The sequence below is a fragment of the Eutrigla gurnardus genome (genome assembly GCF_963514095.1).
Source record: "Eutrigla gurnardus genome assembly, chromosome: 8".
Classification (NCBI taxonomy): Eukaryota; Metazoa; Chordata; class Actinopteri; order Perciformes; family Triglidae; genus Eutrigla; species Eutrigla gurnardus.
Window position 1 is genome coordinate 29,294,359 of NC_139922.1, and position 14,003 is coordinate 29,308,361.

Sequence of the window (14,003 nt, forward strand, 5' to 3'; positions counted from 1 at the left end):
TCTTGAAAATTATGAGTTTTTTCTTGGAATATTGCCTGTCCCCCAGGCTCAATTTTTTTTTTTTCGCTAACAACTGCCCTTATATGCTGATCGCCAATGTTCACTTCTTTTTTCTAATAGGTTGGATTTGATGTCCCACGGCAAGCAAAATATAGAATATTCACAGTATTATCCATTGATAATAGACATTAGGGGTTTTCCTATTCACTTCAATACATATGGCTGAAGCGTGGGTAAAACTTATGATTTGTTTGTACTTCCATGATAACAAAAAAGACAGAAAATATATTATTTCACTGTTAAAAAAAAAAAAGAATCGTAAAAACAAGTAAAAAAAACTGAAAATTCAAGTAAAATATCAAAACTGTCAAAAATATTTACAGAGATTTCCTAAATGATTGCCATCTAACATCTTCAGTAAAGAGGCTGTAGAGAAAAAACTGTTAATTTACGGATTTTCCTGTTGATGAAAATTCCCGAACCACCAGTGTGTGCCGATTGGTTGAATGTGATGACATCACAGTGAACTCAGTGACTTAACAAGAACAAAACAAGGCATTTTTTTACCCCATCATTTTTTTTTTAGAATCATGAGTTTTTAATCTTAATCTTCATCATTCACCACCATCATCATCATCCTCCTCCTCAATGTTGACTGTTTTCATAGTCATCGTCATGACATCATCGCCATGACATCATCATCTGTTGATCATCGCACAGAAACAATCATCATCATCATCATCATCATCATTATCATCATCATCATCATCATCATCAGGTACATTCTCATCGTTTGCAGTGGATAATAGATTTCTTTTGTATTTCATACTTTTTTTTATAATGTATTGTATATCATCCATGATCAATCTATTTTTTTAAATAATTTACAGAAGAATAAAGTCAACAGACTGAAGAATGACAATCTGTATATTTACATCATGAGACACAGAGAATAAAACAGTGAATGACTGGAAATAAAACAGCGATAAAGAGGAGAAGAAGAAGAAGAAGAAGAAGCAGCACGAGTAGAGAGAGAAGGGTGTGTGTGTGTGTTGTACATGTGTGTGTCGCCATAATAGGAGAATACAGTGACTGTTGCCATGATAACTCGTAACAGTCGCCCCTCGTGCCCGTTCATGACCTGCCATGAATGAGACTTCTCATCTGAAAGTTTGTTTTGAAGACTAATAAAAGAGGAAATACAACATTTTATTTTTCTGTCCATGAGACGCATCACGATGTATTTAGGAAACACCTGCTCACTCCCGACTCGTCAGATGTTAGGCTAGCGTTAGCTGTGGACTCAATTCCACTCATTACATGCATCATGTCTTTTCAAAATAAACTACCAACATAGGTAAACTGAGGTTCTAGGTTTAAAGCTTGTTGCGCAACTTAGCTAAGTACATAAGTTACGTAACAAAACTAAGGTAAAATAAGTCTTCGTTGATTTGTTTTCTCACGGGACACACAAATGCCTGTCTCCTGGGTGAAAGTCCTGTGTTTGTTTGACCCGCCCGTTCCCCCCCGACCGCCTCTTTAATTCTTTCTATTTTTTTTCCTGACAAACACACTTCAACCAATCACATCAGAGCAGACCCGGCTTTTTGGGAGAGAGGGGCAGGAGGTCAAACAGCTGTGTCTCAGTTCTTAGCCGAGGCCATCCCGTTTTTCCAAACGCAGAAATGTGACCTTCGTTTCCTGATTCGGAGGATCCAACTGATGGATCCTTCACGTATCCCAGGATTCACAGCGCACCGACGACGACCACGATCGGATTTTAATCTACGCGGCAACGAGCGACGCAAGAGATGCGCCGAAATGCACTCGGACTGAAATATATCACGTATAAAGCATCTCCTCCATCACAATATAACATAAAAACACTGCACTAAGCACGAAATGAAAGAAAGCTGAAATACAAGTACGAATCAGAAAAGGTCGTCTTTAATAAGGACGATGAATGTTTGCATGACTCCCCCACTTCTCTGCCATCTATATTCATCAAAGTACAAACTAAATAATCACCCACTAAGTAAATCAATAAAGCTGATCTCTTCATCCAGTAAATACGTAGAATCACCTCAACAAATGATATAGGTTTACACATATTGTGCACGAGCAGCTCATGTTGTTACGTAATTTTACTCTTTGCACTCACACGGATCATCAGCCGAGTAGGAGGAAGTGATTGATGCCAGAGAAGTGGGTGAGGAAGATGAGGAGGAGGAGGAAGAAGAGGAGATCCAAGGAGAAGATGCTGAAGCAAATCAGACTGACTGCTGCCCTCTGCCTGTTATATTAAACACACACACACACACACACACACACACACACACACACACACACACACACACACACACACACACACACACACACACCGCATCTACTTCCTGTTGTCGGCCTCAATCACAGACTGCAGGTGATGCAACATCACGTGATTATCATCCTCTGTATTTGTGTTATAAGATAAAAATATTCCATATTCTGCATTTTTATAGTGAATCACAAAGCTAGAAACGTCCCTTAAAGTCATAATTTTTACTGTGCTATTTATCCGTTCATATTTTCCCACCATCTTGATGTATTTTTGCAGTTTTTTTTTTTGGTATCCTATTTGTTTCTATTGCACTTTAATTGTTATTTGTTTTACCTTCACTGTATTTTTGTTTATTGTTCTGTGAAGCTTTGAATTGCCGTGATGTATTAAAGGGCAACAGATTTCGAGTGAATTTTACAATTATATTTGAATTTTAGCCGCCATGGTTTAGTGTTGCGGGAGACTAATACTTTAAAATAATTTTTAAATATCAGCATCGCTTATTATGTTTACTTTGAATGTCTTTGTGTTTACTTTGTCTAAAGTATTTTCACTTTCAAATGTTATCAGTTTGGATATTTTTTGTGTCTTTGTCTGTTAAATAATAATATATAAATCTAGATGCTTCGGAAAGATTTTCCCAAATTTTGAACATTCAAATAATAATAAAGTAATAATAAATAAATGCAAATTAAGTTATTATTGTAATTATTATTGAATATTGAGTTGCTCTGTTTTTATTAAGTGTCATACTTCCTGCTAATTACTGCTTTAAATGTTAAAACAGGAAGTTGTTACTTCTCTTCCCATGAACTGAAGTTGCAAGACGAGAACAAGACGGACATCAGAGGAGCTAAACGCTAACGAAGGCTAACGAACTAATTAGCAGACAACCGTAACACGACTGTAACGTGCGTTGACGAGACGCCTCTGGCGCCACGTTCTCAGCACCGACTAACATGACTCGTCTGATGGTGGTTACATATCTCCAGAGACCACCAGAGACCAGTAGAGTCCATACATCCGTCTGTCAGTCGTAAAGAGCTGCAGAGGAAACAGAAAAGTGCTTCCGACGAGATTCTCTCACAACCAGCGAAACAACAATCTGGGAAAATCTTGTAAAGAAATAATAAAACAGTAAAAAATAATCTTTAAGATGGTTAAACTTAAAATAGGCATTACACCCAGGATGGAGTCCGTCTCTTAGACAGTCGATCATGGCTTCACTACAGATACTAGAGGACCAAAACGGATCCACAAGAGGACGCTTTGGACTCAGAACATAAAGGTCCAGGTCCAGGATTAAGCTTGGCATAGCTAACTAGAAGGATGGAGTCAATGGATGAAGAAGATTAAAGCAGAACAGGAACCACTCTGAACTCACTGAACTTTATCTGAATTTATTATCATTCTTTGAGTTTGTGTCTAGAAGTCTTTCTTTGTCTCCCGTGCTGCAGTACCACTCTCCACCTTAACTGTTACTGGCGCTGTTTTGCAAAAAAAAAAAAAACCCAACTTAAACTCGTATTATATATGAGTCAACGGATGAAGTTAAAAGAAGATTAAAGCAGGACACAAACTGCTCTGAGCTGGTTCTGGATCAGCAGAACTCCATTAAAAAAACAGTGGAAATAACAACGCGGCACTAATTAGCGTTCCGATAACTCAAGCGTAGGCGACATCAAAACAAGCTTTCACTTCCTCCACGTGAGTCGGCACTCGGAGGAAGTTTAAGCTAACGGAAACAGTGTCTTTAGCTACATTAGCATTAGCCTGCTAGAAGAAATCCTCTTTTTAAGCTAAAGCTAACAGTGCGAAATAACCTTCTATCTAACGTTGCTAACTATCTTAATAGACAATCATCCCAGAAACCACATTTTCAATTATTTTACAAAAAAATAATTCTTCTGAATTCACTGATTGTCACCACGGTATCTTCAAGTTTACATGTCGATCTAAAGTTAGTTAAATAAAAGTGCTTCATCAGGTGATTTATCTTCCTCTAACTGGGAATGTATTTTAACGTTTTTACGTTTTCAATGTCACCGATAAAATAACACTAATCTGAGATGATTGCAGCATGTTGTTTGGCTGTAGTGCAGCGTGTGATAGAGAAGACATTAATACGCACATTTAAACGTTGGATATTGACGTTTCGATGCATCCTCGCCACACAAAATGCACCGTGTCACATTGGTCGTCGCAGTTCCCACAAATTACTGTAGCGTCACCGCCAGCTAGCACTTTATGTGTCGGAAAGATCGCAGTAATAAAATGATCTTGTTGTAAAACGCTGAACCCCTAAATGTCACATCTGAATGGCGAACGAGAATTTTTTTGTGTTTTATAGCTTATTTTAAACACGTTTGCGGCTCACACGTGACGCTACGACTATTTAGCTGCTCCTTACGAAGGAAAACTCTCATGATCCTCCTCTTCATGAGTAATCCAGTATAAGAGACCAATGATCTACAGTCCAGGTTGGCCCACCACAGTTTCATGATGAAATCTAGATATTTTGACTGTGTGGGAGGAGCCTCTCCCAAGTGGGAGGAGCCTCTCCACAGCAGCTCATCCCCCCTGTAGACCGGCTTTATCAGGTAGTTCGGAGGAACTGGATTGTGGATCTGACCGGGAACTTTTCCAGCAGCCTTTGCCGTGACCTCGCTGCTTCCTTAGTACTCACTTCACCCTCTCTCTCCCTGAGGAAGGAAGTGGGTGGAGCCTGAACCCACCGGACCCACCTGGTTAACCTGCTTTGTGAGTGTTTTCATATCTACACAACCAGCGAGGTTATGAATAAATCTAATTCACAAACACAAATTTGTTTATCGATCCAGACTCTTAATTTGGCTTCAAAGTGAATCAAATTGATGCATTAAACTTAAAAATGTACAAAATTTAGGGAAAGAATTTCTGAATTTCTATATATCACAATATATTGCAGTAAATTAATTTAAACTCTCCTACAAAATGACATTCACATACAACTAAATTACGCTGCCAACTACGTTTCCAGGGAAACATATTTTTTATGGACTGAACCGTCGCTGTTTGAAACACGAGGCGTTTCGACTTTGTGTTTAAACCGTCGCACTCAATATGAGTTTACACACAAACGGGGAGATTCTGGAAAACGTTTTCATTGAGGAGAAAGAGAAGAAGACGAACTTGTCTCTCGGTTCTGCTCAGGAAACATTATATTTGCTCGACGGTTTGAGATGCTTTTATTCTGAAAATTGGCACCACGACAGGAGAATAAAACTCCTATCTAACTTGGCAACGAGACGGAGAGACTTTTCATCTTTCCTTTGATTTACTTGGCACTGATTCTCTCTTGTGAAAGGGGAGGGGGGAGGAGATCAAAGGTCAAAGCTTTAGAGTCAAACAGACAAAGAGGAGTGAGGGGTCACGGCGTATAAAGAAAATACATCCCAGAGACGAGGAGGTTCACCTTCGTCTCGTCATTCAACGGTCCGACTGTTTTCATGAAATGGCAAATTAAATTTAATCCCTTCATTCGTGAACATGGACTTGAATTTCCCCACGTTTACACCTCATATAGTAGATGATGATTATTGTAATAAATGAATCCATGAAATCAAACACGATGAAAACAAATCACCTTAATGCCGATCACCGTAAACATACCAACGATCGTCCTTGTATTATCTCTGAGGAGTGCTGTGTGTGTGTGTGTGTGTGTGTGCACTGTACACATTAGGCACCAGGGTTCTCCCTAAAACTGTAAACGAGGGGAAGCAAACTTTAATTCAATCAGCCTCCAGTCGACTCGGCACCACGAAAAATACTTGTTTTTCTGTCATTTTCAAACTTTGTTCTCATTTCTGGTGATTTACGCACAAACAAGAACTTTCCCTGACGTACTGTAGCGACACCTTCCGCTTCGTGTTGCATTCAGGCGCCGGCTCGAAATAGGAGAAATAAGCAGTTCTAAGGAGAACCCTGGGTGCCGTATGCAGGGACTCTACAAAAAAGACAGAGCAGGAGACCAAAAATCATAACGATTCCACTCGCACCACGTTCACTTTCACCAGCCTGGCGGCCGTCAGGAAACAGAAAGAGGACGTCCACCGGTGAGGTCTGGTTTACCTGCCGGGGGAGGGGGAGGGGGTGGGGTGGGGCTCGTACTGTTCCACCATTGGCTGGCGATGTGGCGAAGGACATGCTGTACGACACACCAGAGCCCTGCAGAGAGTCGGGACGTCCCCGCTGATGTTTTTGTGATGTCGGCATGGCGACGTCGCCGTGGCAGCGCTCAGGCTCCGGGCACAGCGGGGTCATGGCTTCATGCTTGGATGGGGGGGAGGAGAAACTGTTCAAGCCCCGCCCCCGTTCAGACCAAAACAAGGAGACGAGGTCCGGGTTTGTTGTCAGACGGAGGTCAGAGACCGTCCATCACATTATGCACAAAAAAAAAATGCAGTCTCATATGCCAACGTTCTGCTGAGTCACTGCATCCTCTCCGACTGAGCTGGTGCGAAGCTCGAGGGTCTCCAGGTTGGTCGACGGCGGCGGCGGCTGATTGGTTCGGTTGGTTTAAAGCTGCAACACAACTTTTTATCGTCCAACAGTTTTGTAATCTGTAAGAAAATCTGCCGGCCAGTTTAAAAGGAAAACTCGGATCAGAAGCAGAGATGCAGTGTCGGCTTCATAACCTCCTTTTCTAGAAAGGTTGAACATGAAACGATCCGTGTGCAATCTGTCCGCATCGGACTTCTCCACAAACCAGCTTTTAATCTGAAAAAACCTCGTGTGGAGAGACCGTGCACTTCCTCCTTTTGTTTTGTTGTATTGTGAATGCATTTAGTGTTTGACTGTGTTCTTGCTGATTTGTGATCAAAGTGCAAAAAAACTGAAAACAACCAAAAAAGAAGAAGAGAGACAGCCATGGACGAGGGAGGAAACGGGGGTTCGTTATCACCCCTCGATTTACCAAAGAGAGTCGGGCGGGGCGGGGGGAGTGGCTCACGGTCGCCCCTGGTTACCTAGAGGAGGGGCTACTGCACTCGGAGGCGGGGCAACAGAACTGATGGGCGATGTCGTCGTCTTCCTCCTCTCTGAGAGACAGACAGACAAAAACGAGACGAGAGAGAGACAAAAGACGGAGAGGAAGTGGAGCGGGAGAGGAAGAAGGAGGTAGACGGGGAAAAAGATGGTGGAAGGAGAAGGAGGAGGAGAAGAAGGAGAGGATCAGAAAGGAGGGAAGAAAAGAAAGGCTGGTGATGGGATTTTTTAAGTTCAGCGTTGCAGTACTGCAGTCGGCCAGCAGGGGTCAGCGTGTACACATGTCTAACTGACGGAGTGAGCTTTGCTGGTGGAGGTGAAGCAGCTTCCGTGTCGCCTCCAGACACATTTCATCTCTAAAATGATGAAAGGTGACTTCTGGGTGAACGTTTCCCTTAAGGGGGGAGGGAGGGGGGATGCGAGGGGAGGCGTGAGGTGACGGGGAAGCCAAGCCTTTGGTCATTTTTAGATAACGGCCGGTGCAGACGTGAATCAGTGCAATGAAATGAAATTTAAAAAAAAAAGTGCAAATGAGTGTGATCATGACGGAGGCTGTAATCCGAATCATTTCATGTGTGCAGATTAAGGGAAATAAATAAATACTTTGTGTCTTTTGTCAACATTAAAAGAGTAATAAAGTTTGCCAAAGCTTTAAAATAAAAAATCAAGAAAAAGACATTTTCTCTGCATAAGGTTTTTTTTTAAAGACTAAAACAGAATGGAAGACCTTCATCTAACTTTGTAAGTGTGTATTTAAGTTATTATTTATTTCAGTGTAATTTTCTCTAACACACACTGTGTTCAGTATATTTTATAGAATATTATTTCTGGAATAGTTTGAGTGTTCAGATTATTAGCAGACGAACGTCTACGGAGGAAGTTTTTTATTTTTGACCACAGAATCAGTCCCACGATGAATCAGAGCGTTCGGACGTCACGACATAGACATTATTAAAATGGCCAGCTGTGATTCCGTGACTCATCATGTGTTGTTTTTCTCTCATGAACAAAAACATATTTATGGGCGTCAACGGTCACGTTTAACAACAACACATCTCCACCTAAACACCAGTAAAACTTCTTCTTCTCACTTTGCTGCAATATGCTTTATTATTATTATGTGTGGTGTTATTATTATTGTTATATTTTATTGACTGCTGCTGTTACCTTTAGTAGTATACATTTGTTACTAATTTGTCTATTTCTGTTATATGTATGATTTCTATAAGATGGAAAATGTGTGATTAATGGCTTTATAAATAACATTTATTTTAAAAATCAAAAGCGACTGTTTCTGTGTTTTAAGTAGACGGGTCTCTTTGAATGTTCAGATGTCGGTTTGTTAGACTTTCCCCCGGGTTTGTGTTATTCCTCGAGGCCTGAGAGAAAAACAACGTTTTCTTCCCAGAATCCGACACACAGATGGTCATTTCAGCGGGTGAGATATTCTTTTAATATTCTCTTCTTCCAAAAACGCCGTGATTCATCGTCTGACTGATTCTGTGGTGAACTTGCTGCTCGGTCAGCAGATGAAGCAGATTCATTCCCTCCCCCTCTCTCTCTAAAAGAGTCATATTTTAACTGTTATATTACATTTGTGGCTTTTTAAATATTACAATTTTTTTTTTCGTTTTTAAACTTCATCCTCAGCTGCTACAATTAGTTTTTTCTGTTATTTTTGCACCAGATTGAGTCATTTTCTCGTTTGTTCTAAGGCAAATAAGTGCAATTCTCCAGGTGTCCACCGGGGGCATCGCTGCTGTATCATGGAGCTCTGCAGCATTTGATCAGAATCAGTGCTGTTGCTGAACAAACAAATACAAATCCCTGCTAGCATTTATTATACAGCAAATAATTCAATTCAACAATCTGGCATTTAAAGGGATGTTTCTGAAAATATGAATTTGAAGCTTATTCTTTATTTTTGTGCGTGCTTCATGTTATTTATCTTGGTTTTGTTTTTCTAAATTATGTTAGCATAGTTTCTTTTGTTACCGTTTATTATTTTTAATTTGTTTTTTATTATGTTGATGTCCGTCTGTATAAGCCTTCTTGACCTCTCCTGTCACATTAAATCATTTATTTTCATCATGTGGATTTTAAATTGTGTTATAATTGTTTTGCCCGAACTACAGTGTTTTTCGTGCTTTTTTCTTGCAGCAGAGTGACACGTTCTCAGTAGAACATAGATCATACGCGATGTCTCCGTTAAAGTTACGCTGCTGAACACGACAGATTCGCTCGCTGTGTCATCGGCAGCATGTAAGTCATGTGGTGAATCCCTCCGCTCTCTGTGTGTGTGTGGTTATGCATAACACCCTCCCCTGCTGGTGACTCAACCCCCCCCCCCCCCCTTGACGGCCTCCCCTCCCCCCCAGCTTTCACTCATCTCCCCTTCACACACTCTGGTGAAGAAATCATCGCCTCTCTGCATCGTTAATGTGTCACTTTCAAATGTGTCACAGCTTTTTAACGGGAGACACGGGGGAACGAAAACGCTTGTATGAAATATTTAACACTGTGATTTAAATTTTTTTTTGAAAAAATGTTTTAATTTGTATGGGGGGGGCAGGTGAGGCTTCATGAGACGCCAAAATGCATTTAGAGCAAATCTGACCGAATTAATGTAAATGTTTTACCGTATTTTGACAATCCCACAACATATAATATTACTATATATATATTAATAATATATAGTAATATTTTATTATATTATTATTAGCAGTTGTAGTATTATTATGAGTAGTAGTATTAGTATCACTATGGTATAATTTACATGGAAACATGACGCGCATCAAATTCACATTGCATTTGGGGTGACTGAGCTCCCTGCTGGTGGATGTGGTCTGGGGGAGTCTACTAGTGGGGTGGGGGGGGGGCAGTGGGTGAGGCTGGGTGTTGAGGAGGGTGTGGGGGGGGGGGGGGGGGGGGGACTCTGGCCCTTACCTTGCCTGCTCGTGGTGCTTGGCGGGGGGCAGGGCGCAGGGAGGCTTGGGCAGGCGGAGGCGCGCGGGACAGCAGTACTGATGGTAGGTGGCGTGGCTGTTAGGAGGTAGGCTGGAGGAGTAGAGAGAGGAGGAGGAGGAGGAGGAGGTGGAGGAAGGAGTGGTGATGCTAGTAGGGTTGTTGGAGGAACGACAAGAGGTGTTGGTAGTAGAACAGGTGGAGGAGGAATAAGACCTGACAGGAAGAGAGAGAGAGAGAGAGAGAGAGAGAGAGAGAGAGAGAGATAGAAAGATAGAGAGAGAGAGCGGGGGAGAGGGAGAAAGAGAAAAAAGAAAGAAAAATAAAGTCAAGAGAGAAACAGAGAAAGGTAGACAACAACAACAACAACAACAGACAAGCACACATAAACACCATTAGCACAGTTAGCATCACGGCACACCATCAGCAGTAGCTTAGCACACAGTATTAGCAGCATGTAGCGGTTAGCAAACAAGTATGGCTAGTGGTGTTAAAGCAAAAAGAAAAAAAGCACACTTAAATCTTAGCTTAGCACACAGTTTTAACGGCAGCGTAGCAATTAGCACAACTAACAATCTTAGCATATCTTATCATGTTAGCATTAGCATAAGCACACACTATAAATAAATAAATGGCAGCAGTTAGTGCATAAGGTTCTTAACTATTCATACCAGCATACAACATTAACATACAGTCACAGGTGTTAGCTTAGCAGTCAGAACACACCACATATCAGCTCATGGTTAGCACACAGTCAGACTTGGCCGTTAGCACTAGCAGTTAGGGTCACAGCGGTACATGTATAGTGTACGGTGAGTCAGGAGAGGGAGGATGATGCACAGATATAGTTTACTGGGTTTTCACAGGGACAAGAGGGGAAGGCCAGTCGCATCCTGCTCGCTAACCACCATTAGCCGTTTGGCAGTTAGCGAGGAATTGAGCTACGTGTTGGGCTGCAGGTATAAGCATTTTACTGATGGTCCAGTCCGGAGCAGGTACAGGTTTGGTGTAGTGTGTCCAGATAACGGGAGTGACTCTGATATGATGCCCTGTCTTAAGAAACATACAAGAAAAATCTTAAACGCCAAGAAAAGTATAAATAAGAGCTAATAGAACATGGGAAAAAATGTGTTCCTCTTTACTAAAAATGTATTAATGAAAAAAGTTTGTTTTCTTCGATAGTTAACTTTGTATTTGCAAACATATATCACATTTAAAAAGCGTTTAATACGAGTTTTTTGTAAAACGGCGCCCCCACTGATGCAGCAGTAACAGTTCAGGCGGAGAGTGGTACTGCAGCACGGGAGGCAGAAAGAGGCTTCTAGACAAAAACTCAGAGAATGATAATAAATTCAGACGAAGTTCAGTGAGAAGTTGATGAGGGAAACCAGGCGAACAGTACTTTTCCTATCAGTCCACTTCAGGTTCCTGAGAAACCCAGGAAAACCAGACTTCAACCCGGTGCTCTCTGGTGGATTATGTGTTGGACGCTCGGACAGATTTAGAAAAGATGCCGAGTCTCATTTTATCAGAACGTTTTTTGTTTTTTTTATGGAGTTCTGCTGATCCAGAACCCGCTCAGAGAGGTTCCCTGTCCTTTATCCGTTGACACCATCCTTTTTAGGTAGCTATGCTAGCTAAATCCTGGACCTGGACTTTACGTTGCGACTGTGTCAGAGTTAAAACCATCCTCTTGTGGATCTGTTCAGTCCTCGATCAGATCTGCTAACACACCAAATCTCATTAAAACACTCAAAATAGCACTGCTAAGAAAACGGGTATCGCACGGCGTTAACGGCAGGGTGTCGCAATCCTTTTCAAGTATCGGTAAACCGCTCACCCTTTCAGGACTTGCTGTAACCTCAGATCGAGGTAATCCCGAGGCCAAACATCTAAACTCTTCCCATCATTACATCGGCTTCCACAACATGCATGGTTGGTGCGGATCTGCGGATCGCACCCGCGCTTCACCGGCCGACCGGAGCGTCCCGTCGACCCTCTTGTAATGCTATCGGCTTATATAACGTCAGCTGTAAGTGCATCGCTGACTTCACTACATTTACTCCACATGGTGGAAGAAACCGTTTGGAGCTTTCTCTTCTTACAGGCTTTAAATATTACTGTGTTCCAGACCATTTCAAAATATGCATAAAACAATAATTGTCATGAGGTATAGAAAGGAGGAAGGGGAATGAAAATAATTATTTTTATTATTATTATTATTGCTATTGCTAAGAAAATGCAATCACATAAATTAGAAATATAGTGGTTCATTCTTAGGATGGACACGGGAGGAGGGTTGGTTTATGTTATTAATGTATTTTTATTTTTTTATTACACCTTTATTTAAACAGGTAAAAGTCTTTGAGATTTATAATCTCTTCATGGATATAGGGCTCGGACCAGAAAAGCATAGTGCTTCTTCCTACTCCTTTTTGAAGATTTACTTACATTTATGTTGTTTATTTTTTTATCCATTATTATGGGCTATCTTGTTTTTCTTTTTAAATCTATTTTATTGATTAATACTTTTTTTAAATGCTCGGAATGAAGTCAATTCTAAATAGAAAGCAAAAACAAAACACACTGGATTCCTGACGTCTGTATTCAAGTAAACTGATTTCTTTAACTGTAGTCCGTAAAAACAATGAAAATGTGAGTCCACATCTATGTCCCTGACATTCCTCCAGGGACACTGAGTTGGTGAGTCAGGCTGTGTTGAACAGTTTGGGTTCAGATGAGAGGATGTGGCCCATGTTTTGCCCACAGTGGTTTGTCTACTAAATCAGCATTTTCTCGTCAAGGGCAAAGGAACCCAAATGTTTTGTGTGGCGTCCAAAGAGACAAATAGAAAACCAACCACTATTCTCACCGGTTGGAGCTCCGAAGCTTCAAACTATCGACACTAACGACTAAAGTTACTATCAACGTCTACTGTTAGTTTGACCTGGGACACCAACAGCAGTCTCCTGGGTGAAAGTCCGGTGTTTGTTTGACCCGTCCACCTCCCCTCCTTCCTGTTGGTGTTTCTCTACCCATAATGCAAGGGGTGAGTGCCTCACCTGCTAACGCTTAACACGTTAAAAGAGGACTGGTTTTACAAACAATTAAGACGTTTGAAACACATCCTCTGAATAACTCGTTAACCTGCGATCCCTTTCGAAAAAAAGAACTCGCTATCTGAAAGTTAACGCTAGTTTTCCCTTTTTTAAGTGACATTTCTACTTTTTCCTTCACGGATAACTCTTGAGAACAAAATGACAGTTGGGAATCAACTCTCTGAAGCTACGATGCCTTTGTGTTCGGTACCAGGATGTAGTTTTACTCATGCTGACAATTGGTGTTCCACAAGGGTCTATTCAAGGCTCACTCACACAACAACAGGTCTCGCTACTTCTTTCTCTTCCTGCTGATAAGAAGAGTCGCTGAGTAAAACACATCAACAAATATCACGTTACATTAGTGACGGAACGTAGCCAGCTAGCTAGAGAGATGAGCTAACGGCTGCGTTGCTAGCTAGCAAGACGAGCTAAGAGCTGTGTTAGATGTACGTTGTGTGAGCCAGAGACGTAGTTCACTGAGCGGTCTCACACTAAACTAAATTAAATACGACGACAAACCTACGACACACCGACACTCTTAACTTATCGAATAAAATGACGGATACTGGAAGGGGCGGGGCTAAGTTTCT

At 41.3% G+C, this 14,003-nt stretch overlaps 1 protein-coding gene across 1 annotated transcript in view; it reads right to left on the reverse strand.

Annotated features, from left to right (window-relative positions):
• Nucleotides 1-4,073: 4,073 nt before the first annotated feature.
• LOC311017613 (uncharacterized protein) overlaps nt 4,074-14,003 on the reverse strand; it is a 24,007-nt gene continuing 14,077 nt past the window's right edge. Inside the window, exons 2-3 of the mRNA XM_084016063.1 lie at nt 10,295-10,528; nt 4,074-7,401 (exon numbers count right to left, since the gene is read on the reverse strand). Coding sequence (XP_083872189.1) covers nt 7,326-7,401; nt 10,295-10,528 — 310 coding nt within the window. The 3' untranslated portion in view covers nt 4,074-7,325. The remainder of the gene's footprint in view (nt 7,402-10,294; nt 10,529-14,003) is intronic.